The sequence below is a fragment of the Adiantum capillus-veneris genome, chromosome 18 (assembly GCF_014529385.1).
Source record: "Adiantum capillus-veneris isolate H3 chromosome 18, ASM1452938v2, whole genome shotgun sequence".
NCBI classification, from domain to species: Eukaryota; Viridiplantae; Streptophyta; class Polypodiopsida; order Polypodiales; family Pteridaceae; genus Adiantum; species Adiantum capillus-veneris.
This window is the reverse complement of record NC_140948.1, coordinates 76034752-76060224: the sequence shown is the minus strand read 5'-3', so window position 1 is coordinate 76060224 and position 25473 is coordinate 76034752. Positions and strand designations below refer to the sequence as shown.

The 25473-nt window shown below is 47.0% G+C and overlaps 1 protein-coding gene across 1 annotated transcript; it reads right to left on the bottom strand.

Moving 5' to 3' along the window:
* Positions 1 to 1216: 1216 nt before the first annotated feature.
* Positions 1217 to 25235, bottom strand: LOC147435909 (thiamine-repressible mitochondrial transport protein THI74-like). Its single transcript, XM_086488817.1, has 8 exons — positions 24954 to 25235; positions 24397 to 24789; positions 23734 to 23951; positions 23554 to 23624; positions 23373 to 23474; positions 1811 to 1928; positions 1587 to 1722; positions 1217 to 1491 (listed from the first exon to the last, which is right to left on the bottom strand). Exons 1-8 carry the CDS (start codon positions 25032 to 25034, stop codon positions 1429 to 1431), a joined length of 1182 nt encoding a protein of 393 aa, XP_086344943.1. The 5' UTR covers positions 25035 to 25235; the 3' UTR covers positions 1217 to 1428.
* Between the last annotated feature and the right edge of the window lie 238 nt (positions 25236 to 25473).

Here is a 25473-nt window from a genome sequence, read left to right as displayed (position 1 = left end):
CACCAAGAAATGTTGGCTCTAACCTTTGGGATGTGAATTGATATGCATTCACAGGGGAAAAATCACCTATAGCATATGTGCAACTTGTCGAGGAGGGTCTTCCGACATTGACATTCTATATGAACCTCACCTAGGATTCTAGAAAATGCTCTCTTATCAAGTTGCAGCCTTTGTGGCATAGAGGCGTATGGGGAAACAAAAAAGAATTTAGAAAATTTAGAAATCTCTCCTAGAATGTGGAAATGCTCGTGTAGGTGCTCTACTTCTTTCTAGGTGTTTTCCTCTAAACTATAAAAACAAATAAACTAATGGATCCGTGGTGGTTGTAATCATTGTGTTTTTTCTCGCATTTTCAAGATCGAGTGTAGCCATGTAATGATCATATTTTAAAGAGCGAATGTAGAAGTCAACGACTATACTTTTGGTCTATTCAATAAGCATAAAACTGTTTTTACATGAAATTCAACACGTCTTGGTTGATCTTTTTTGCCATCGACTCTTGGCCTTTTATGCTTTAGCTGTTGGCAGGGGGTGCTTTCAATGCACAAGGGCTTCATCCATAGAGCTCCTTTATCTATAGTTGATTGAGCTTCATGAAAAAATAGTGTTACTTTGCCTTGATCTTCCATTAAACATGCTAACCATAAACCGTTCTTGCTTGCCTCTGACATTGCCACATAATCTTTGTGGTGGAAGAGGGCATGCGATCTTGAAAACATGATCTCCAAGAGATAAGCTCCTTCAACAAACATGAAAACATAGCCAAACGTAGACCTCCTCATGTCTACAATGTCCACATTTGTACTCCCCATTTTTATGGTTGTATATTTGAGCCACGGGCTACCATGCTTTGGGGACACCAGCAAGTAATTTGTCAAGTGATTATAGCATTAGATCTTTTCCTTAAGAACAAACACATGAGAGAGAGAGAGAGAGAGAGAGAGAGAGAGAGAGAGAGAGAGAGAGAGTTGAGATCATAGGGGCCAAATAGAGCTGACCTATGAGACGACCGTGTACATGTCTATGTCATTCGGATATTATAAGATTCAACAAAAGAGATTCTAGTCTGCAATGTAACATTGTCAAAGACTGTATGGATATGGATATGTGTACAGTATACAAGGGCGCAGAGAGAGAGAGAGAGAGAGAGAGAGAGAGAGAGAGAGAGAGAGAGAGAGAGACGCTGCTTGATCAGATACCTCAGAAGGTTCCTATGAATGGATGTTTTTTCTTCAAGAATGCTGATAACCTTCGATTCCAAAACATTTACAGTCAACATCATTACAAATGCCGAGAAGATGTACACTCTTGTGGTTATGTCTTCACTGGGCTGTTAGAAGTACACTAGTATATTACAAAAATTGAAAAAATCAGGAAAAATAGATCTGTTAATGTTTGAGCATGCGAATTGATTGGTCGTGTACAATGTTATACGCCGAGTTTTTGAGTGATATGTTCCGACAGGTTGGCAATCATAAATCCAGTAAATACCTGTGTACAAAAAGGATAAGCATCCACAAGAGAGTCAAAAACTCCTCAAAAATCAGGGAAAGTCGTATAAGTAACCCATGCCAGAGTGGTATTACCTGCACTGAACCAAGCACATAAATTGCCGAAAAATACCTCCCATGAATAAACATATCAGCTACCATAGCCAGTGGTATCGTTAAGGACATGCCCAGTGTAGCAACGAGAGGAGTTGTCCACACAACAGACAAAGCCCTGCTTGTGCAACACAAATACTCACAAACAGCTGGAAAATGCGGTGTGCCGTACATAAAACGATAGAAGTACACCTGCTTATGCTTACCAGAAATAGTCGGAGAGAAAACTCCCCACAAATCCATTAGCAATCAGGACTTCATCTATCTTAAGAGAAGTGGGTACACTAAATGTGGGCTCCAGATGCAAGGCAGTTAGCGGCCATACTGTTCCATTAAAGACAGTTTACAAGTCTTGTGAGAAAATGCCAAACCAAAACTGTAATTTTTAACCAACAAGGATAGATGAGAGATAAAGCTCCAGTTATGGAATACCCCAGAATCCTTACAAAAAATTCTTAGACTTAAAAGCCAAGGAATTAGCTCACTTACATACTTATCTTGGTGACTTCAAACAAACATGCATTATATTGAAGAAGCATGCCGGTGCGTGTATACTGCTGGACATAGTGACTCAAAACTACCAGAATCTCGACTTCTTTTGCATGTCTCCTTTCCAATTTTGTTCCCAACTCATTCCCTATATTTACTGGAAACTCTCCAATAACTCCAAATTTTTCCGTTTGTGCTTCCCTTTTCATTTCTCTTCCAGTTTTCTCGTCTCCCTCAACTATGCTTATGGTACTCATCACGGTCAGATTCAATATAAAGGCACGCAACATTTGCGAGAAGGAAAACATGAAGGATCACCCCCATGAGAGGATGTGCCCATGTAAAGGATGGGGAACTATGCTAGCATAGGCACACACACAAACAAGAGTCCTCGATGATAGAGGATTGAGAGTAGACTCTGTAAGTTTTAACAGTCTCTGCAAGTGAGCTTTTAAAATGTTTCAGACTTTTTTGAAAAAGTTCCAGGTCACATTTTAAAAGAGGGGGGCACCTTTAAAAAAATCAATGCATAGTGAAGGGAGTCCCTAGCGTTAAGAAAATCTGTGAAGGCTATACGAACACTTGCAAACGCGTGGAGAAAAAATTTTCTGGCTTGTGCCCAACACACAAGGGCAGCCACGTTGGAAAACTCTGCAATCGGCAATCTCTCTCTCTCTCTCTCTCTCTCTCTCTCTCTCTCTCTCTCTCTCTCTCTCTCTCTCTCTCTATATATATATATATATATATATATATATATATAGATAGATATATACACACACATATATACATATATATATAATACATATATATTTGCGAGATCTGAGCATGGGAGTAGAGGATCCGGGGGGGTTTGGTTTGCAGTTCTTTTTAGGGAAGATTTGCAGTCGCTTGTTCATATTGTTCGAAGAGACGATCATGCTAGGTACATGTGGGTGAGATTGAAGGCAGACACAAGCAGATGTCTCTATATTGCCATATGCTACAGTACATCAACCTATGCGTCCCCTAGAGGAGAGTCTCCTTTCTCTGTACTTGATGATGACATATGGGAGTTCTCTAGGCATGGGGACATCATTCTCCTGGGGGATTTCAATGCCCGAACGGGCAACCATCAGACAGTCTTCTATGATACCTCGGAGGAGATGTTGAGAGAGTTGGACACCATAGACATAGCTGGACAGACGCTCACAGGATATAGAATGTACAGAGTATGGAGATACTTGCTTGATATGGGCCGCTAGCGCACATGGGTCAGCCATACTGAATGGCTTACAGAGATTCCCAGCAGCCGCCAGGTTTACTTCTATCACAGTGGATTATATTATGGCCACGCCGAGCTTTTTTTCCCATATTGAGGACTTCATAGTTGGACCCCGGCCCATTGGGTAGCAATGGACCATGCCCTTTTGACACTGGACATCTCCTTCGAGTTCACTACAGCTTAGAGGACACGAGCAGAAGGTCCACCGTTCTACAAGATTTACTTTCACTTCGAAGACCGACTCTGTTTACATGGATGGAATCTATAAACGCCTATGCACAGAGGATCCAAGTCGAGCTCACCCATATTCTGAAAGAGACTCTACGGGATGCGGCTAGGGAGGCTTATCCACATAGACAGCCCGAGCAGAGATGCCGTTCTGGAATTATGCCCTAGAATTTTGGTATGATGAGAATGCAGAGATTTGAGAGCCCGGCTACAGAGAGAGGTCTCTCTAAAAGTCAACACTCATAGACATTCGCGTATTTCCTTCCAACGTTTAGTACATCGGAAGAAGAGTGCCTTTCTGGCTAGCCTTGAGCAAGAGTTATACCAACTATTTTTGAGTCAAGATTTGGTTAAGGCTTAACGGCTTTTTCATGAATCCTCTCCCGCTCTAGCTATTACTTCTCCGGAGGTGTGGGGCCGATATGCAGCATCCCTATATACAGTCTCGGGACAGCACCTTTACCGGATCCACTGGAGCCATGCCCACATTCATATGTTTTCTTTACAGTGGAGATGGTTAAGGAAAGCCATTGACAGGATGAAACATGGAGAGCTTATGACGAGCATTTTATTCATGCCAGAGATATGCTTGCAGAGCTTCTAGCTATGATGTTCAACAGTGCACTGTGTGAGGGCTAGTCTGAGACTTGGAGTTTGTCTAGTATCGTGCCGAGCATCTTATTCATGCCAGAGATATGCTTGCAGAGCTTCTAGCTATGATGTTCAACCGTGCAATGTGTGAGGGCCAGTTTGAGACTTGGAGTTTGTCTACTATCGTGCCTATCCTAAAGGCAGGAGACCCTATGGAGCCTGGGAACTACCGTACTATTATGATCGGTCACACATTATACGCATCCATTCTCGAGTAGCAGTGGGTATACCAGCAACAGGACAGACAGGCTTCAGGAGAGGTTTCTCTACTCTTGATCACATCCTCACTCTACGAGCCATTATTGAGGAGGGCAGCTCACATGGGAAATGGATATATTGTAGCTTTGTGGACTTTTGCAAAGCTTTTGATACAGTACCCAGAGCTAGACTTATGCGGTGACTGCAGGTCATGGGGGTACCCACAGAGCTCATTTGAGGGATTATGGCTTTATACAGATCAGTTGCAGGGCAAGTGCGCACTCCCAAGGGGATTTCTACCCTGGTTCACTCCACTATTGGAGTGAAGCAGGGATACCCGCTATCCCCTACTTTGTTTGGTATGTATGTAGATGAGGCCTCTAATTACATTACGAGACTAGGGTATAGAGGAGCACAGCTAGCAAGGACATGGATCCCACTTTTGTTATATGCTGATTATCCCCCAGACAGAATGCAATGCCAATTGGATGCCTTACATGTGTTTGCAGAGGATAGTGGATTGTCTATCAACCTTGGTAAAGCCAAGGTTATGGTGTTTAACACATCACTGAAACTGGCCCATAGGGCGGTAGACTTTGGCTTTCACCCGAATCTAGTATAACGGCCCCAAAACTTGCTTTGAACAAACCCCCATGTTAGGACTTACTTCCAATGGCATAAACCCTCTGTTTTCAGCTCAAAAACAGTAATTACAGCTCTCTGTAATTACTGGTTTTTCACTTGTTTTCAGCCCTAAACACCTCCATTACTGTCCTCTAACAGCAGGGCACTGTTCCCAATTCTTCTGGCATCCATATGGCTGAAAAATGGTCCAAAAACAGCACTTAACCAGTGCTGAAAATGCACCTGTACGGGGAGGTTATTACCCTCACCGGTGCTTGCTTTTGGAGTAGCAGTTAGCTACTCTTGTTTTTGCTCAAAGAGGCTCTTGCCTCGGCACAAAAGCATATGACCACACAGCTGTACATAGGTCAAATGAAAAGCCCTCTTGTGGGGCATCACATAACTGCACGGAGGGGGGGAGAGAGAGAGCAGTTAATGTTGTGCAAGGCTTCAGTTCTTGCACTTCACTGTACATAGAGGGTAGGCAAGCACACAGTAGCTTTTGTACCTGCAACAATCCACCATACGGCTAAAAATACAGCCCCACGTTTTATTTCAACGCCTCTCTCTCTCTCTCAAGCCGGAAAGTGCCCAAAAATGTGCCGAATGGCACTCATGCATGGTTTTCCCGTTTTGTATCTTCCGGTCTAAAAATATCTCAACCGGTTGCTCAGTTGACTTAGCGGCAGAATAATAAAATGTTCCTCTTGTCATTCCGGAGCTAATGACGCGGACAGATTTCATGGCCCAAAATAGCAATTCGCTCGGATTCCAATGCCGATCGGCCCGACCAACTCCCGTGTGCGGGTGAAACTCTCGGCCGTTGGCCGTTTTACACTGGCCATACAATGTCCGGCCATTTGCAACTTCAAAAAGGAGGGTCCCAAAAATTGAACAAAAATCATTGGAAAGAAACCAACAACTAAGGTTAGCACTCCACACATCCTCGTGGCAGTAATTAGCAGTTCCCACGTCCTCGTGACATACCCCCCTCTTGAAATCACAAACGTCCTCGATTGCATGCAATATATACATGCCATTGATGATCTTGTGGTGTCAGCACGCTTTTATCATCGCGTGTACCCGCAAGAAAGGTCATAACACACAGATACAAATGACTTAATGAGACCTTCATACTTTTGTCATAATACCTTTAACACTTGAAGAGCGATGCACACTTCTATTGCACTGAATCCGTATGTAAATTTGATGTGCTAGCTCCATCATTACCCCTCCTTTGAACACGTTGGGTTGGGACATACGTAGGCTATAACTCAAAGGCCTCAAGGTAGAGCTGCAATACATTTGGTGACTCTGAGAGTTCATGCTCTTCTATCCACTTTGCATCCATAGGTGGATAGTTCTTGAACTTCACCAAGTAGCGTCTTGCAACTTGTCCCTTAACTTTTCTTTTTTTATGTGCCAAAATTTGCTCAGGTACTAAGATCTCATCAAGTTCCTCAACTTCTGGTTGATCTTCCTGTGGCATATCTTCTGGCACATCACCCACAAAGGATCTTAGAAGACTCACGTGAAACGCATTATGAATCTTCCAAGTGTCCGGCAATTTCAGCCTATACCATAAAAATGGCCATTCCCTGTTACTATGGCCCAAGGGTCCTTATAAAGTTACATGGGGTGCCAAAAAGCAGAGCCTAAAAGCTTCCAATCCAAAAGCACTTTCGCCCAAAAGCTCCTGCTCTCAAAAGCCGTCACAAAAACTGCCATGTCAACAACCAGTGCCGAACGCGAAAATCCATACAACCTGCCATGTGGCACAGGCATCGCAAATCACGGGATTCAGTACAGTCTGCCACGTGTCATGCCAATGCGATTTACGGAAGTCACCCTCAAAGTTCAAGCTTTCGGTTTTTAGGGTTTTAGCCCCTCGGTCAGTGCTCCATAAGTCATCAGGTCACTAGGGGTTAGGTTTGTAATTCCTAACCCCTTTTAGGCCTCTCGGCTGCACTTTCTGGGTTCAAACTTATTTTGTTCTTCTGGGTTCAATTTCTCCTCATCTTGGCCATTTCTCGTCCAGTTGGGTAGGCCACGTCTTCACTTTGTGACATCAAACACAGGGCCATCACTTAGCGACAGATCAGCCCAGCGTTTTCAGATTTTTTAGCCCTTTCCCTCGCCTGAACCGGCCCGGATCTACCAACGCTAGCCTCTCCGTTGCAGACCAGTACTTCGACAACCCATTGAGCCTCTTCTCGGCCATTCCCTCGCCGCATTGAGTGCTCCCAACGCTACCCATCGTCGGCATCATCAAGATCTGTGTTTTCAGACCTGCTTTGTGCCACAGATCGTTTGCGTTTTATTAACCAGATCTGCGTTTTTGCAGCCGGCTTTCAGCCCTCGTTTCCTTTCACAACACGAGTGCAAATCAGCCCCAGATCTACCCCTTAATGGCCATCAATCGAGACGGATCCAAAGGTGCATCAAATAGGCCCCGGATGTGCTTCAACTTGAAGAGTTCCCGCGGCAACATTCCCATCGAGTTAGTAGAGTCTGCATTGAGGTATTTGTAGCAGGGCTACAGTGTCACTTCATAGGACAGGCAAACAGTTGGACAGTTAGCTACAGTTGGTCTGGTTCACACTGGACGGACCCTTTGGGCTGGGAGTGACATGTGGCAGGGTACCTACGCTGGTCTAGTGGACATCGTGGCCAGGTCACCACCACCACTCAGTTTGTAGATAGACTTAGCTAACTAGACATTCATGAGCCGTTGGTGGCTCTTTATGGTTGTACATATGAGTAGTCGTTTTGGGCCAGTTGGATTGTCTTGTACGTAGTCGTCTAGAGCGAGTCTTACACTGAGCTCCACCATCCTTGCACATTTGAGCCTCGACACCCCCATTTGTACCTGTGAGTCCTGGGCTGGAGCTGAGTGCTGCCACGCCAGAGTCTGTACATGGTTCTTTGAGCTAGTCGAGTCCACATGTTCTCGTCCACTGTTGTGTCTTTGTTGTTGTTATCCATTGTTTCTGTGTTTCATTCTGTTTGAGAGAGTTTCCATTTGTTTGAGTGAGATTGTCACGCACATTGCACTGAGGGGCACCCACATTGTAGAGAGCACAACACATTATCCGCGCTACAGGTGCTCTCATTTTGGCGATCACGGTGGGACCTCAACTGAAGTCTCACTCTGTTGAGTAGCTGGTTTCTTCGCTTCGCCTGTGCAGCCTGTTGGTCTGGTCCAGTTTCACCCTTGGCAGCTTAATCTAGCTAGTCTAGTCTCCCGCCTTGTTGGTCTGGTCCTCTCTCGCCCTGGTCCACCCAGTCCTCGTCCTGGTCTAGTCCTTCTCGTCCCTGGTCTAGTCCTTCCTCGTCCTAGTCCAGGCCAGTTGGTCTAGTCACTCGCCCTGGTCTAGTAGAGTCTAGACCAATGTTCAGCCAAGTGAAGGTTGTCTTGCCCAAGTGAAGGTCTTCTTGCCCAAAGCTTGGTGGGGTTGGCGGTTACTACATGACACATACAAGGAGGTCATTGGAGCGTCAAAGTGCACTACTGAGTCCTCTGAAGTACTACCACAGACGGTGTCAACCCTTGGTGTCCAGTAGAAGCATATTAACCCCATCACTCATACCTACTCATACGGCTACCTCTATTCCTTCGACCGGTTCTACATCCTCCAGGTCACCTTCTCCGGTAAGGCTCTCCCCCATTTTGTTACAGCAAGCTAGTGAATAACAGACTCAGGAGCAAGAGGCCATGGAGGAGCTCACAAGTGTTCTGGCAAAGGTGAACATCAAGTTCCCTACCTTTAAAGGTCTCTCCATAGAAGATGCAGACGACCATGCTCGGAGGTTTGTCTCTCTTTGCAGAGGTCGTGGTCTCAACAGAGAAGACGCATACCTGGTGCTCTTTCCGTCCACCTTGGATGGTCTTGCAGATAAATGGTACAGTCAGTTTGCTGAAAACCACTTTACTACTTGGACCATGTTAAGACAGCAGTTCTGTGAAGCTTTACGGCCAGGGTATTATCAAGAGAAGATTCTAGATGAGTTGGCCAACCTGTTGCTCCAGCCCAAGAAGACATTTGCAGAGCTCATGACCAGAACAAAGTCCCTAGTCGCCAAGCTGCCTCAGCAACCAAGGGAATTCATGGTGAAGAAGTGGGTAGAGAAGGCTCTGCCTAAGACTTCTCAACAAAAGCTCAGAGAAAGTCTCCGTCCTGAAGCCAGTCTGGGGGACTTTGTTGCTACTGCTACTAGAATAGAGGGAGCAAGAAGGCAGTTCACTGACTCTCCTTAGTTAGATACTGCCCCTGTACTCGTGGACAGTCCATCAGACCCCTTGACTTCTTTACAAAGGGAACTGGAAGCCCTAGAGTTACATCGGGCCCTTCAAGAAGAGAGATCCTTCTCTCTCAGACAAGAGAAGCCTCCACATCAAGAGGCTTATGATCAACTTAAAAGAGAGTTATAAGAGCTCCGGTCTCAACAGGAGACTAAGGCTATGGTATGGTGTAGTTCATGCCGCTCTCCAGGACACCCTCCACAAGACTGTCCCCTTCGCTCTTATTGTCACTTCTACGAAAAATTGGGTCATGAAGATAAGGATTGCTACTATATAAAGGGATTGCACAAAATACAGCAAAGTCTTGGTCCTACTCTCCAACAGGGGTTAGCACCAGCATCCAACATGGTTTCCCACTACGGCAATCCCAACTACATGCCACCTTTGCTCAATACCCCTGCTGTCCAAGGTATGTCAAGTACTTTCCCGACTCAAAGTTTTTATAATGCTACTGCCACCTCAACCCCTCAGAGCTTCTACACTTCAGCCTCCAACTCCATGCAGCAACCACCTCGTCCCCCGTTTCGTCCTTCCAATCGGCCCATACTCTGCTACAGATGCGGAGAATATGGGCATTATCAGAGCAAGTGTCCTTTACCTGAGGGGTCCCCTCCTTGTCGTCATTGCCCTGATTCAAAGGATCACTACAGTAAGGATTGTCCCACGCAAAGGGCATCCACGTCTTCAGGCTTGACTCAGAACCAGCAAGATTTCACCTTCCCGAAGATAAATTTGATTACTGTGAACACCGTGCCTCAACCATCACCTACTACTCATGTGGTTAAGCCACTGCAAGTGGAGGAGCCTGCTGGTGTCCTTACTCGGGCACAAAGAGCAGCTCTTGGTCTCAGTCTGCCCACAGGTCCACCTCGCCAGTTCCCACTTCCTCAATCTGGTCTACCTGACCCAAAGGACGAGTCCTTCAAAATTGCTCAGAGCAAACCAACTTCCCTGTTATCTGACATTGATGGAGCCTTCTTGGAAGCAGTGGCTGACTTGGAACAGATTGAGGTCCCAAAGGGAGCCCAGTTCGAAGGCGACAAGCCCACAGCAAAAGCCATCTTGAAAAATACTTTTCAGCAGGTGTCACTATACGACATGCTAAGGCTCGACGCAACACTTAGAAGTGACACCCTGTCAGTCATTCAGTCTCTCTACCCGGGGGCTGGGCCTAGTGGCGGGCACCTCCCTGTACAGCCCTCAGAGTCTTATTTGATTTCCTATCCAACTGCTCCCCTCACCGATTATAAAAATCCTCGTCTCACTGTATCTATTTTTGGGCACCAGCTATCCGGTGTCATCCTTGATGGTGGATCTGGAATCAATTTGATGCCCGAATTCACTATGATGGCCTTAGGTCTAAAGCCTACCCGACCTGCTCCTTTCACTGTTACATTGGCTGATCAGAGAACAGTCTACCCAGTGGGCATAGTCGACAAGGTGCCTCTGAAGGTACAAGATTTCACTTTTAAATTGGATTTTGTGGTAGTTAATCTTCCCCAGGTAGAGGGAGGTTATCCCTTGCTGATTGGTAGGCCATGGTTGCGACATACGAAAGCACTTCACGACTGGGGAAACGACGCCATGTGGATACATACTCCTGGCTCTCCAATGCAACAAATTCGTCTCCAAGGAGATATGGATCCGGTCGTTCAGCATAGCTCTTTGTCAGTAGAGTCCAACCCTGACTTGGAGCAGCCGGTCCCTCCTGATGGGTCCGATGAAGAGTTACTATAGTGGTTAGAAGCTACCTCTTCGATGCCATGCTATGTGGTCTCTCTTCAACCTTTGCCAACAGATTCACCATCTCCTCCTGAAGCTACACCTGAAGCCAGTAATCCCAGTCAGCCAAATGCGCCAGAACCAAGTGGACCGGTCTCTGGTGACCATCCTTCAGAGGGTCCCTTGGTGGAAACCGTCGGGCTGGGTGAGCCTATAACCCACCATAGAAGGGGGAAAAAGTCTCCCTTGCAAGAGTTGGCCAACACCCCAGCTCCTTCCTTAGCCTCTACTCAATCTGACTCTCCACCCATGCCGGAGCACTTTGAGGTATCTGAGGATTTACCATTCGCAGAGCTTCCATCAGGATGGTTGCAGGAAGAGTATGCTGATTTCAACATTGATCAGACGCCAGCTCATAATGTCCAGAAGCTCAGAGAGGCGGCAGGGTCTTCTCTCCCTGACGCAACCTCGCCCACGGCACCGCCTGACCCAGTCAGAGAGGTCAACCTAGGCGGCCCTGACAACCATCAGCCCATCTTGTTAGCCGCTTGGTTATGGGATCACCCCGCTCTACTCGACCTGGTAATCTCTTTCATGCGCTCTTTCAAGGATGTGTTTGCCTGGTCTTACCACGATTTGGAAGGAATCCCAGCAGAGCTAGGAGTCCACACAATTCCTCTGGTTAAGGGGGCTAAGCCGGTCAGAGGACGGGCTTACAAACTGAATCCCAAGTATGCAGAAGCAGTCAAAATCGAGTTGGATAAAATGCAAGAAGCAGGTATTATTGTACCAGTAGAGCACTCAGAATGGTTGTCCCCTATGGTTATTGCCCCAAAGAAGCAGTCCAACAAAATTCGAGTTTGCGTCGACTACCGGGCTCTGAATAAGGTCACAATCCCGAATGGATTTCCGACCCCTTCCACTGAGAGAGTCCTCGAAGATGTCGCTGGCCATGTACTGTATAGTTTTATGGACGGGTTCAGCGGCTACAATCAGTTAAGAATACATCTTGACGACCAAGTCAAAACAGCTTTTGTGACTCCCTGGGGTATTTTCATCTACACTAGAATGTCTTTTGGGCTTAAAAATGCACCGCCTTCTTTAAATCGCATAGTATATCTCATCTTTTGTCCTCTGCTTACTGCTTACTGATCACCTTCGCATATTCATGGACGACTTTTCCACCTTCTCGGAAGCTCAATGTTCGACCCCAGTAGAAAATCTAAAGGAGCATCTTGCTCAGCTCTCTGCACTCTTCCTCAGGTGCAGAGAGGCACGTTTGAAGCTCAATCCGAACAAGTGTCATTTTTTGGTCACCGAGGGCACACTGTTGGGCCATGTGGTGTCTGCTCAAGGTTTAGCACCAGACCCAGAGAAGACAGTGGCCATCTTAAAGTTACCTCCTCCCATAAATCCCAAAGGTGTTCAAAGCTTTGTGGGCCACACCGGCTATCATCGCAGGCTTATACGTATGTATGCACAGGTGGCTCAACCATTGACCCAGCTCACCAGTGCTGCTGTTCCCTTCCAGTGGTCAACACCCGAGGCTGAAGCATTTGCATACTCAAAAAACGCCTCACTGAAGCGCCTATTGTAGTTGCCCCGGATTGGGCCCTACCTTTTCATGTGCATACAGATGCCAGTCTGCTAGCTGTGGGTGCTGTGCTGACTCAGCCTAGCAAAGAGTTCAACTTGGATCGCCCTGTACATTATGCAAGTCGCCTGCTCACCAAAGCAGAGCGCAACTATAGCACCACAGAGAGGGAAGGTTTGGCTATAGTGTATGCTCTACAAAAATTTCGTCACTATTTGCTAGGGGTCCACTTCACAATTATTACTGATCACCATGCCTTGCGCTATCTGCTTAATAAGCCACAGGTCGCAGGTCGAGTATGGCGATGGCTCCTCCTATTCCAAGAGTTTGATTTTGAAGTGGTGCTCCGTCCTGGTAAGCATCATGTAATGGCTGACCACCTCTCTCGCATTCACACAGGTGAAGAAGCTATAGGGATTGCGGATGACTTTCCAGATAGCAGTCTTTTTAAAATAGATACAACACCGGAATGGTATGGTGAGGTCTTACATTTTCTATCTACTGGGTTGTACCCAGAGAAGGCATCTCCACTGCAGAAGAGGAGATTGCTGTTGAAGTCCAAGCCTTTCACTCTAATTGGCGGCCAGCTCTACAAATCGGGACCAGATGGTGTTCTGAAGCGTTGTGTCTCGCCTCATGAGGTGGAGCATATTCTGGAGGATGCCCACAATGGTCCCACTAGTGGCCATTACCCTGGTCACATCACCGCCCAGAAGATTCTACAGAGTGGTCTATGGTGGCCCTACGTTTTTAAGGATGCAATAGCATATTCTAAGGGTTGTGATGTGTGCCAGCGCTGTGGGCCGAAGCCAAGTAAGCAATCCAACCGTCCTCTGCAGGTCTCGATGGCGTGGCTACCTTTTGAGAGATGGGGCTTGGACTTTGTAGGTCCAATATATCCCCCGGCTCAACCAAGTAATCGCAAATATCTGCTAGTGGCTACAGACTATGCAACAAAGTGGGCAGAGGTACTGGCGACAGTAGATTGCACTGGCAATACAGTAGCCAAATTTTTATATGAAAATATTTTATGCAAATTTGGATGTCCCTTAGAGATCACCAGTGATAGGGACAGTCATTTTGTCAATGACATGATCTCAACTTTGCTGGCCAATTACAAGATTTTTCATCACAAGTCGTGCTCTTATTACCCTAGAGCCAATGGGCAGGCCGAGAGCACCAACAAGGTTCTGATCGCCAACCTGCGGAAAGCATGTCATCTCCATCCAACATCGTGGGCTCAGGCTGTGCACGGCACTCTTTGGGCATACCGCACATCTTTCAAAGCAACAACGAATCACACGCCTTTTAACTCGCTTTCGGCTTGGAAGCCATAGCTCCATTTGAGTTCAACTCCGGATCCCCTAGGGTGGGCAATCTGCGTGTAAGTTGGGGCATGGAATCTGCTTCTATATCCCGTCTCACCTTATTGGATGAAAGCCGCCGTTTAGCTTCACATGCTCTGCAAGCGGAGCAACTTCGTCGCAAAGCGTGGCATGATCGCCACCTCAGAAAGCCGAAAATAACGCAAGGCACACTAGTGCTACTCTGTCAGGCAAAATATTTGAAAAAAGCAAAGAAGCTGGTTCCAGCTTGGCAAGGCCCTTCAGAGTAGAGGAAATTTTGCCACAGGGGGCTGTCCAGTTAGTCACTTTGGAAGGCGTTCCTTTGCCACTGGTAAATGGCTCCCGGATCAAATGCTATTACTCCTCTGAGTAAAGTGTGCAACTATTCCACAAACTATTCCGCCATATGTAGGTTCTAGGTCCCATCTCTCTCCACCCCACTATCTTTCCATCAGAACGGGTGTTCTGTTACTGTCTCAGTTTCTGCTGTGTCTGTAAGTTTCCGCCTTTCCTCTAAGATATCTTTTCTCCACTAAGTCTTGGTAATTGGGTACTGTCGTGAACTTCTACAGTCCAATCACTCCTCCTCTAATCGTTTCTATCCTCAGTGTTAATTGTTGTTAAGTGCTAAGATCTTTCCAGTTCGAGAGTCTCCAAAAGTCGTGGTTTTGTTCAGATTGAACAAGTGTAATTGCTTAGATGGCGATTGAGACAGGGATAACATGTAATCAAGGACTTGGACTTGATGAGGCTCACAATGCAAAACTCTCTATGTGAAGAATATGGTGGAGTATGTCAAAAATCTTTTGGTCCCACTAGCAATACTAGTTGCAGGAATCGGCCATTAGAGTTCTGGACTTTTGACTCCAAAACTTGCTTGGTTGCTTAAGAACCTACACTTTTCTCCTTGCATCTGACCATTGCATCCTTCTCTTCTCGGTTATCTGCGCAACCTTTACTCTCTCCCTGGACCCTATCCCTCTACCCAACCTCTCGCCCTACTCTCCCTCACCCCCTCGACTCTAACTTACCCTAACCCCCTCCCCTTAAATTCTCGACCCTACCCTCCCCTTACTTCCCTCGCCTCTACCCTACCTAACACCCCTCGCCCCTACCCTCTAACCACCCCCCTCGCCCCTACCCACCCTCAACCCCTCGCCCCTACCCTACCCCACCCCCTCTCGCCCCTACCCTCTAACCACCCCCCTCGCCCCTACCCACCCTCAACCCCCTCGCCCCTATCCCATAGTTACCAGGAACGGGAAACCGGAACGGGAACATGGAACGGGAACGCGGAACAAAATGCCATTCCCTATTACGGGTACTCACGTTTGAAACACGGAACGGGGATTCGAGACGGGAACTTGGAATGGGAACGGGGAACGAAGACCTGAAAATGGCCATTCCCTGTTACTATGCCCTATCCACCCTCACCCCCTCGCCCCAACCCACCCTCACCCCCCTCGCCCCTACCCCCTCCCTTTCTACCCTCATCCCTACCCTCCCTCTTCACTCGCCCCTATCCAATCTCTACCCTCGCCCCTACCCTCCTCCTTGCACCCCTCGCCCCTACCCCAACCCAACCCCCACCTTACTTCCCTCGCCCTTACCCTACCCAAATCCCTCGTCCTCACTAGTCCCCTCACCCAAACTCCTCTTCCTGCATCGTCCGCCTGTATCCAGCGCTTTGTTGAAAGCATCGTCAGCTGCATCCATCGCTTTTTGAAAGTACAGGCTACTACTCGCCTCTTGCTTAATCAAGCTTTTCCAAGTAATAAGCTTTTCCAGGTACAGCTTTTGGGAAATAGTATACTTCAACTATAGCGCTACATCTCTCATCTCTGAATCTGGGCGTTCCAGAGTTCACCCTGCACACTGCACATTGGCCAAGCCAGGGAGCTAGCTTTACGATGGCTAGTACAAGCAAACAAGGAAGGAAGAAGAAAGCTCTCTCTCCAGAGAGGCCAACTGAGACATCCCAAAGTTTTGCAGAGGAAGAGGATGTGGATACCTCCAGCCATGGCCTCACCGATGTTTCTTCCACTGATCACAGTGATGAAAATTACAAGGCGTCCGACTCAAGCTCTGCTTCGACTCAGAATCTTCTAGCAAAGAGGAAGAGGAGGAGGATGATGAAGAAGAAGAAGCTGTAAAGAACCAAAAGAAGAGGAAAGCCATCATGCAGGTATTGAGTCATCAAATTCCTCGGCCTCCTTATGCCAAGACCCAAACCAAGTTCACACTGAACTTCCATCTGCAGCAGCCTCATCCGTCTCTTAGAGAAGTCTTATCAAAAGACCAGCTACACAAGCTAGGTCTGTCAGCATTAGCAGACACCGATCTACCTTCAGATATTCCCATGGATATGGTGCATGCACTCCTCAAGTTTTTTCCAAAAGTCAGAGGACACCCACTGACTGCTACACGAATTGGTAACGTTTTGGGGATGACAACCTTTCCGGCAGTCAAACCAGCTACGAGAACCTATTCACAACTTTCGAAAGATGCGACAATCGAGGCATGCAAAGAGCTACTTAGTACGAGTCATGCTGATTATGCAAGGAATAAAAAGCTCTGTGCCATTTTCAAGTATTATTTTTTGGTCAGAGATCCTAAAGTCAGCAAGGGCAAGGGCAAGGGCAAATGTGACGTGCCTACTATATTCTCGCACTGCGAAGGCCTATACTGCCTCATCCACACCATCCCGTGTGGCTTTCATCAAATTTTATTTACCTCTTTACAGTCGCGGGCAAAAAGATTCAGAGCTCAGGTGCAATCTGTGCAATCTAGCTTTCAATGCTTCGCAGCTCCGATGCTGGCCTGGGTCATTAATATACCTGTTAGTCCTATGGATGTGGATTCGGCGATGCGGCGTAAAAGCTCTAAGGGAAAAGGGAAAGATATTGAACAAACAATGGATCTATCTGAAAAGCCAAAGAAAAAGAGAGCAAAGGTAGTGAAGGACACAGTAGAATCTTTGGTATCCCTGCCAGTTTCGGAAAGCCAACAGCTTCGAGTGAAGCAACCAGTTCGACGTTCCTTGCATACAGTTAGCAGAGCGTTTAGCGGCCACACACCAGCGTCACGCAGCTACTTACGCAGCTATGGAGGGAGCTTTGAAGGTTGCTGAGAGCGCCATTGCTGATAGGGATGCCACTATTTTCGCACTCCAACAAGCCCTGAAGTTAAAGTCTCAAGTGATTAGTGACCTTCAGAATCAACTACAAGGATTAAGAGAATTGTTGTTACATGAAAATAGGGCAACGCAACCTACGATGACGGGTATGGGATATGGGTGGACTGGAGCAGGTACACCAGTGCAGCATGCAGCAACAGGTCCTTCTCAGCAATTTATGGGACTTTACTCACAGACTCCAGTTCTCGTTCAGTACTACAATCAACAACAACAACAGTATCCTCCTCCTCAGGGGTTTCAGTCTTCACCATTGCCTCAGATGCAAAATATGACTTGTTGTGATGGAGTTGCTGGAGCACATCGCCATGGCTGTGTTACTCGACGTCCTCAGTACACTACAGGACAGGTGCTACCATAGGCAGCAGGTGGCTGGTCATTTCTCAGGAAACACACTTACTGACAGGAGAGCTCACATACAGCAAGGTCCCACAATCGATTTGATGGCTCCACCTCCAGAGGCTGATACTTCGGAGGCAGCAGTGGCCACCACTCTATCTCTTGGATGACAGATTCAGGAGCTCACCATTGTACATACTAGTAGTTTTCTTTCACAGTTTCACTCTTCCTCTCACCGAGACGATGAGCGGTCTTGTGGCGGGCAACCTGTAGCAGGGCTACAGTGTCACTTCACAGGACAGGCAGACAGTTGGACAGTTAGCTACAGTTGGTCTGGTTCACACTAGACGGACCCTTTGGGCTGGGAGTGACACATGGCAGGGTACCTACGCTGGTCTAGTGGACATCGTGGCCAGGTCACCACCACCACTTAGTTTGGAGATAGACTTAGCTGACTAGACATTTATGAGCCGTTGGTGGCTCTTTATGGTTGTACATATGAGTAGTCGTTTTGGGCCAGTTGGATTGTCTTGTACGTAGTTGTCTAAAGCGAGTCTTACACTGAGCACTGCTCCACCATCCTTGCACATCTGAGCCTCGACACCCCCATTTGTACTTGTGAGTCCTGGGCTGGAGCTGAGTGTGCTGCCACACCAGAGTCTGTACATGGTTCTTTGAGCTAGTCGAGTCCACATGTTCTGGTCCACTATTGTGTCTCTGTTGTTATCCATTGTTTCTGTATTTCATTCTGTTTGAGAGAGTTTCCATTTGTTTGAGTGAGATTGTCACGCACATTGCACTGAGGGGCACCCACACTGTAGAGAGCACGACGCATTATCCGCGCTACAGTATTGCATGTGTACATTCCATTTACGCAATCAAAAGCAAATACCACATCAGCAACGGTGTGGGGGGCCCTTGAGAGGGTTGGTTGGCACCCCATTGGTCTCTCTCTCTCTCTCTCTCTCTCTCTCTCTCTCTCTCTCTCTCTCTCTCTCTCTCTCTCTCTCTGCGCGAACCCTAAGCTAACCCTTGCGAGTCCCCCTTGGGCGAGGGCGGCCCTGTGGGGGGCGTTACGCCCAAGCTCTGCCCATACAAACAGCCCGTTAGCATTTTTCTGCTCTACTGCGACCTGCCCATCACGACCTGCTGTGACAGTCCAAGCCGGGTCTGGTTCAGGCTGCCAAGGTGCGCCTGGGTCGGGCTGCCAAGGTACGCTAGCTCTGGTTTCGGGCTCTGCCCAACAGTCGAGAAACCTGCCGCCTGCAGATCTCAAGAAGTATAAAGCAAGTATTGTCAAGTACAGAACTCTGTCGACAATGAGTTGACTCTGGTTCCTGCCTCGGCCTGCCCGACAGTCGAGAAACCTGACAAAGCAAGTTTTCTTCAAATACAGAGCTCTGTCAACAGTGAGTTGGTTCCGGTTCGTGTGACAGTAAGCACTGGAGCCGACCTCAAGAAGTACAAAGCTTTGACAGTGAACATTTGTTGAGTGAGCATTTGTTTGACAGTGAGCGTTTGTTTGCTCTCTACACTGACCATTCAATTTTGTTTGGTCTTCGACAGTAAGCATTTGTTTGCTCTTCGAGAGTAAACATTTGATTGCTTCGGCGACAGTAATTAGCCACAGACAAAGGCTCTTGCACAACAGATCGAAGATTTCTCAATCATGACTTCTTTCAATACACCGACCTCTGACACACGCAAGAGTTTTCTTGCTGTGGCAGTTGCGCCCAGGAAAGATCTCGCCGCTCGCCAAGATGCACGGATCACGGCCCTAGAGATTCAGATCCAAGAACTTGCTTTGGAGAATGCCGAGCTGAAAAAACGTTTGTGTAAGCTCGAGGATACAAAAGCAACGGAGAGTGAAACTTTGCTCGCAAAGAAACTCGAAGTTGAAGCTTTTCTCATCGAGACTGTCAAGACAACTCAGAAAGAAGCCAATGAGGCATCACATAAGAAGATTGAGAACGACATACAAGCAGCCTTACAAGAATGCCGGATACAAGAATCCCTTGCCCTAAAAATTAGGATTGGAGGACTCTCCTCACCATGGTGCACCGAGGAGGATTCCCTCGAAGAATCCATCGTCAAGCTCAACAACATTCTTCAACCAATCAACATTGAGCCCGACACTGTCTCTTGGATCAACGACACACATAGGCATGTGCCTCTTGGACAGTGCATCCTCACTTTCAAGAACAAAGAAGAACGGACAAGGTTGCTGCGCCAATCATATCACCTCAAAGGGACAAAGCTTTGGATTGTCGAGGAATTGACTACAAACCAACTCAAGCACAAAGCACGCCAGCTCAAAAAGATGCATGAAGCTCGTAAACAAGGTAAATGGGCAGTCTACCGTGGCGGTAAAGCCATCATTCAAGAGTTTCGAACTCCCAAGCCAGCTCCCCCTCTACCTGACCCCCCCTAGGTTTTGTTTTTTGTCTTGTATCCTTTCCTTTTCCTTTACCCCTAATGGACCCTCAGTCCCTAACTGATATGTATCTAACGCCTCCACCCCGAAAACACAGATGTAATGTTTTTGTTTTGGTCCCATGGGTCATATCTGACCTTCGTGGACGATAATTAAATCTCTCTCTCTCTCTCTCTCTCTCTCTCTCTCTCTCTCTCTCTCTCTCTCTCTCTCTCTCTCTCTCTCTCTCTCTCTCTCTCTCTCTCATGGCGGGCTGTCAGACGCGCAAGGCTGGGGTTACTGAGGCTGTTGAACGCGCAAGGCTGTGGAAACGCAGGGGGAGAAAGTCACGCAGGTACACCCTCTCTCTCTCTGCAGACACGACGTAACAAGCTACACAGCAGCAGTCATAGCAATGCACAGGTGCAGACACAACAGTACGCGTAGGCGGGCAGCTTATAGCAGTGCAATGTGGGGGTTGGGCGTTGTCGAAGGAGGCGGCACACAACAGCAGACTTGCTGGTTCGCGTAGCCCTGCTGGTTTGCGCAAACCCTCCCCCACCATCGCACAGCCCTGCTACTGCTTATCAAGTGCACGCAGAGCAAGCAGCATGTGCTGCGCGAAGTAGGTTGCACACGCTGTACAGTGCGAGTGGTGTACGGGGCTTTGCGGCAGACCTGGGACAGTTTGCACAGCAGATCGCGACAAGGTGGGTATATTTACAGCAGATCTGGGACAGTTTGCACAGCAAATCGCCATCGCGTTTAGCCAATGCAGGTTGGAGCAGCAGAACCCCATCAGTACTCAGCAGTGTTACTAAACACGAGCAGAATTGAGGGCCTGCGTAACTGGGGCCGTTACAATGGAGGTCATGAGCGCTTCACCAGTTTGCAAGTCCCGTGAAGGCGACCTTCATGCTTATAAACAAGCGGATAACACAAGTGGAAAGGGAGATGAAGGAATGGAAAGTAGAGAGGGAAGGATGGTGGAAGGAGGAGGCCAACCTTCTTCAAATGTTTCTCAACGAAGGCACGCAATGGAAGAAGGAGAAAGAGGACCTGCACATAGAGATACAAGCACTGAAGGCGGATTCACAAAAGCACTCAAAGAAGAGGTCTCAACCCTCAAGCGAGAACTTGCTGACAGAGCAAGCAATGGACTAGAGGAAGGTGACTTCCAGCCCTCGATGATAGAGGAAATCAAGGTCATCAAGGAACAGGTACGGATGATCAAAGAGGAAGAGAAACAGAATGGAGCAAAGACGTCTTCGTGGGTGTATGTAACCATGAAGACACAGAAGAAGGCCGATGAGGCCGAGAACTGGGTGGAAGTCGCTAAGAAAGGGAAAGGGAAAGAAACCACATCTATCCCCACTCCTACAATCATCAACATGACTCTAGAAGAAGAGCAGCGAAGGAAAACTAGAGCTTTGCACACGCGAATAACCGGTCTAAAAGACCGAGAGGATGTAGAAGGGGAAGTAAAAGAACTTCTCTGCATGATGGGTAGTGAGGCTACTCATACAAAGGCATGGAGGGTAGGGAAGAAGACACAAGGAAATGGGGAGACTTCAAAAGAAAGACCTCTAATCATGCGCTTCCCATGCATGGGGGCAAAGAAGGACTTCTTGAAGAAGCATCCTATACTAAAGAAAACGCGCATAATCCTTGGAGATGACCTCAAACTCATAGCTTGCTCATATGAAAGAAGTTATGGCCAAGATAATGACAGCTCGAGAGCTCGAGAGAAGGGAAAAGTGGCCTTCTAGAGAGATGGACAAGTGGTTATTTTGGAGAAGCATCCTGCATGACGGTGCGAGACTTGTGGGACCACACTCAGAGTGGCTACATGGAAATGTAATGGATCTTTGCGCCTTGATGTAGGGGCCTTTGAGGATAGTTTCACAAGGAGAGACACCATTTTCTACTCTTGAGACGCATCAGGTCCCGGGGCAATCCATGGCCCATGTGAGCAGATACAGATAGGAGACAACTTGCAGACAGGAGACTCGATCAGAGCACAGAGGACGAGGTTCGGGGGGAGTGGCAGTCCTATTCAAGGAGGACGAGGTCTCTCTCTCTCTCTCTCTGTGCACATCTCTACCTTCATTCCCTCTCTTCATGGAAATTAAAAAAACCATCTCTCATGCTAAGTAGCAATCATTAACACAAAGAAAGTTGTAAAGATGTGTGGAAGTGTAAAGTCTAGATCTTCACCATTTCAATTTAGCTACACCTGACAAAAGTTATCTTTTAGGATGTATGGTCCATTTCCAATCATTAAAAAGATAAATGATGTCTCTATGAAATTATGGTTGCCTAACTCATGGTCAATGCACAACGTTTTCCATGTTGCTTGGAAGTTGTTTCAAGGAGATTTCTCAAGAGGAGATACCCGAGAGCATAGACGAGGCTGAGGTCATGGAGCCTGAGCAAATTTTACTCCATCATTTTCACTATGGCTCAAAGAAACAAGCACAACGATACTTTTTGAAGTTCAAGGATCAAGGAACCCATGAGGCAATGTGGGTCGACGAAGATTTCTTCACAGATTACCCTAAGGGAGTTGTTGCCAGATTACGGGGAAGCCATGCAGCTCGGTACCAGTACCTCACCATAAAAAGAGGGGGATGTTACCTACACATCTAGCCCTATGTAAATGTGGACAAGCTGTAATTCCTACTTCTAGGGTTTAAAGTAGCCTAGGAAGTGTTTTGGCACCCTTGTGAGCCTGTACATGGGACATGCACGTCTAGGCACTTTAACGTAGTTGTATACCCTCCGATTCCATCTCTAGTGTTTCACACATCTCTCTCATGAAAGTGGTATAAAATAAAGGTAAAGATCGCTTTTGTTGGAATAACCTTCTGGCTTAGGCTGGGTTCACAGTGTGCGGTGGAAGTCGCTCCCGTAAGCTGCGAGCCAATCAGCTTACCCGCTTTTTCCTGCCCCGTTCACATAGGGCCGTGGAAGTGGTTAACGGGGCAGCCATGTCAAGGAAGAAAATTGCTTTTTTTCTTCCACCTTGCCCTGTAGCTCTTCCGACCCCCTTCCCCCCCCTCTGCCCGTGAGGACTTCCACCCTGACAGGGTCTTCTCCAACCTATGGTGCTGCCACGCAAGCGAAGGGAGCCCAAATTGCTTCCGCCTTGTGTGAATGATGGTTCGGCAGAAGTGTTGGCTCCCCTGTGTTCCACCTGGAAGAGCTGAGAAGTCGCCTTTTCTTCCACCTTTCCAGTCTGAACCAGGCCTTATTCAAAAGCATGTGTCAATTTCAGTGTGGCAGTGGCCTCGCTGGTAGTAAATGATGGGTGGTGGAGATGTCGATAATGATAAGAAGAATAGACATATAAATTATAAAACAAATCGAAAATGAATGAATGAATGAAGTAACCAAACTAACCTCACCTAACCACCAAAGAGCCACCAATGTGAAAAGGCCTATGTAGCCAAACACTTTCTGCACATCTGCACCTTCTCCTTCTTTTCCAGCAAACTTTTTCAGCAGCACTACACCAACAAACCACTCAGGAAAGTCAAGATTACCAATAGGGTCCAGAAACTTCATTGATAGTCCATGAACTTTTACCGGTAAAGAGGCCATACGAGACTGCAGATAACAAACCCAAAATATCCCCTGTTATAGAATGTTCCATTGCTCTGCATATATCCAGAAAAGATAACCTCATTGATACTAAGAGGTACCTAGCTGAAAGCCCAATAAACAAAGAGATGCACACTAAAGAGAGCTAGAATGGGAAAAACGTACTGAGCTGAAGAAACTTGTGGTTCATCTGCTGCCCATGTGCTGCCGAGTGTTGTCATAAAGACACCTGTAATGCTAACAAAAACTGCTACAATCTTGCTTACATTTAAAGAATCTTGACCGAGGAGTGCTCCAAAAAAGAGCGTAAAAAGACCCGACGTTGATGAGAGAATTGTTGTACTTGCAACACTAGTGTAAGCAAGGGCAGCATTGGATAGATACTGTTATCAACAAAAAAAGTGGTTAATTGAAACCTGACTGGCTGGTTGGGAGCAGCCACACCAGTAGCATGTGGCTTCTAGAAATATCAGTAAACTACATCACACTCTTACCTTGTGCACTGCTATATGTATTTATCAGAGAGTCTACTAAGCACGTGAATATAACCCGAACAAACAAGTTGAAATAATGTGAGCGTAACATGTTCCAAGAACAAATGAATGTGCATAAACTGAAAAAGCAAACTTGTAATCAAATAAATAGACATTGTTAAACAGGTCTTACACATTACTAATTAGACATTTGTAACATTACAGCTCAGGGCCCTACACTTAAGCATGAAAAAGCAGCCACAATATGAACTGATAAAAGATGCTATGCTACCTCACAGCGAGGCACAACACCATGATTGTATAAGAAATTAACCTAGAGAAAGTGAACCATTACCTCATTAAAAAACCAAAGAGGAGCTATATAAAAGCTGTGCTTCGCAAGATCTCTTGGAGTTAAAGCAACTGACTTCTTACTAACTTTAGAATTGTCCGCCTCCAATTCAATAGTATGCTCAGTGTTACCATTGATGAATATGGAATGTTGTAAATCGAGCTCTGTTCCTCTCAGTGAAACTCCATTTACCTTTGAAGGAGACACTGGAACAACTGAATTCTTTAAGCTGATAATTTCTAGAGGACTATCTGCTAATTTTTGTCGTGTTGAAAATCTTCTAGTCACCCACACATATATCCAGTCCTTTGCCGCGGCAACAGGTAGGTAAATAACCATAAGGGAGACTCCTAGGTATGTGAGAACAAAAGGATGTCTATAGGCTGTAAATATGCTCTGCAAAAAATGACTTGCTTAGTCCATCCATCTCTCTCTCTCTCTCTCTCTCTCTCTCTCTCTCTCTCTCTCTCTCTCTCTCTCTCTCTCTCTCTCAAATTACAATAGGACCGTGTGCATAGTGTATGATAGCGTGTAGGCATAGCCTTCTGAAGCAGTAATACCTGGGTGACTTCTGCAGATGTGACCCAAATGAGCACAACGGTGCCAATGAGTAGCAAGCCTGCATTGTACTTCCAGCCCATTGCTGTTAAAACTTTGGGGTATACACGCCGGTGTTAAGGTGAGGATGCCATTGATGGTAACAAGAGAAGGAATTCTGCAGAGAGATCATTGTGTAGAGCAAGCGAACGCAGAGATGAGATCGTCATAGCTGGCAAATTCACAGAAGAAAAGCAGATCGCTTTTCAGACGCGCCGTTGAGGGTTCCAATTCATTTCTTTGCTTTTGTCTCAGCACGTAGGTGGGTCGTGTGCACACACACAACGGAGAGAGGGTGATTTTTTTGTTTGAGGTTTTTTTTTTTTGTTGGGGTGTGGGGGGGGGGGGGGGGGGGGGGGGGGGGGGGGGGGGGGGGGGCGGGGGGGCGGGCCTCGTCGTGAACACGGGGTCGTCTCGAGGGATCAACGGTGCCAGTTGGATCCACCGTCGATCTCGAGTGCGTGACCTAAAAAATATAAGGCC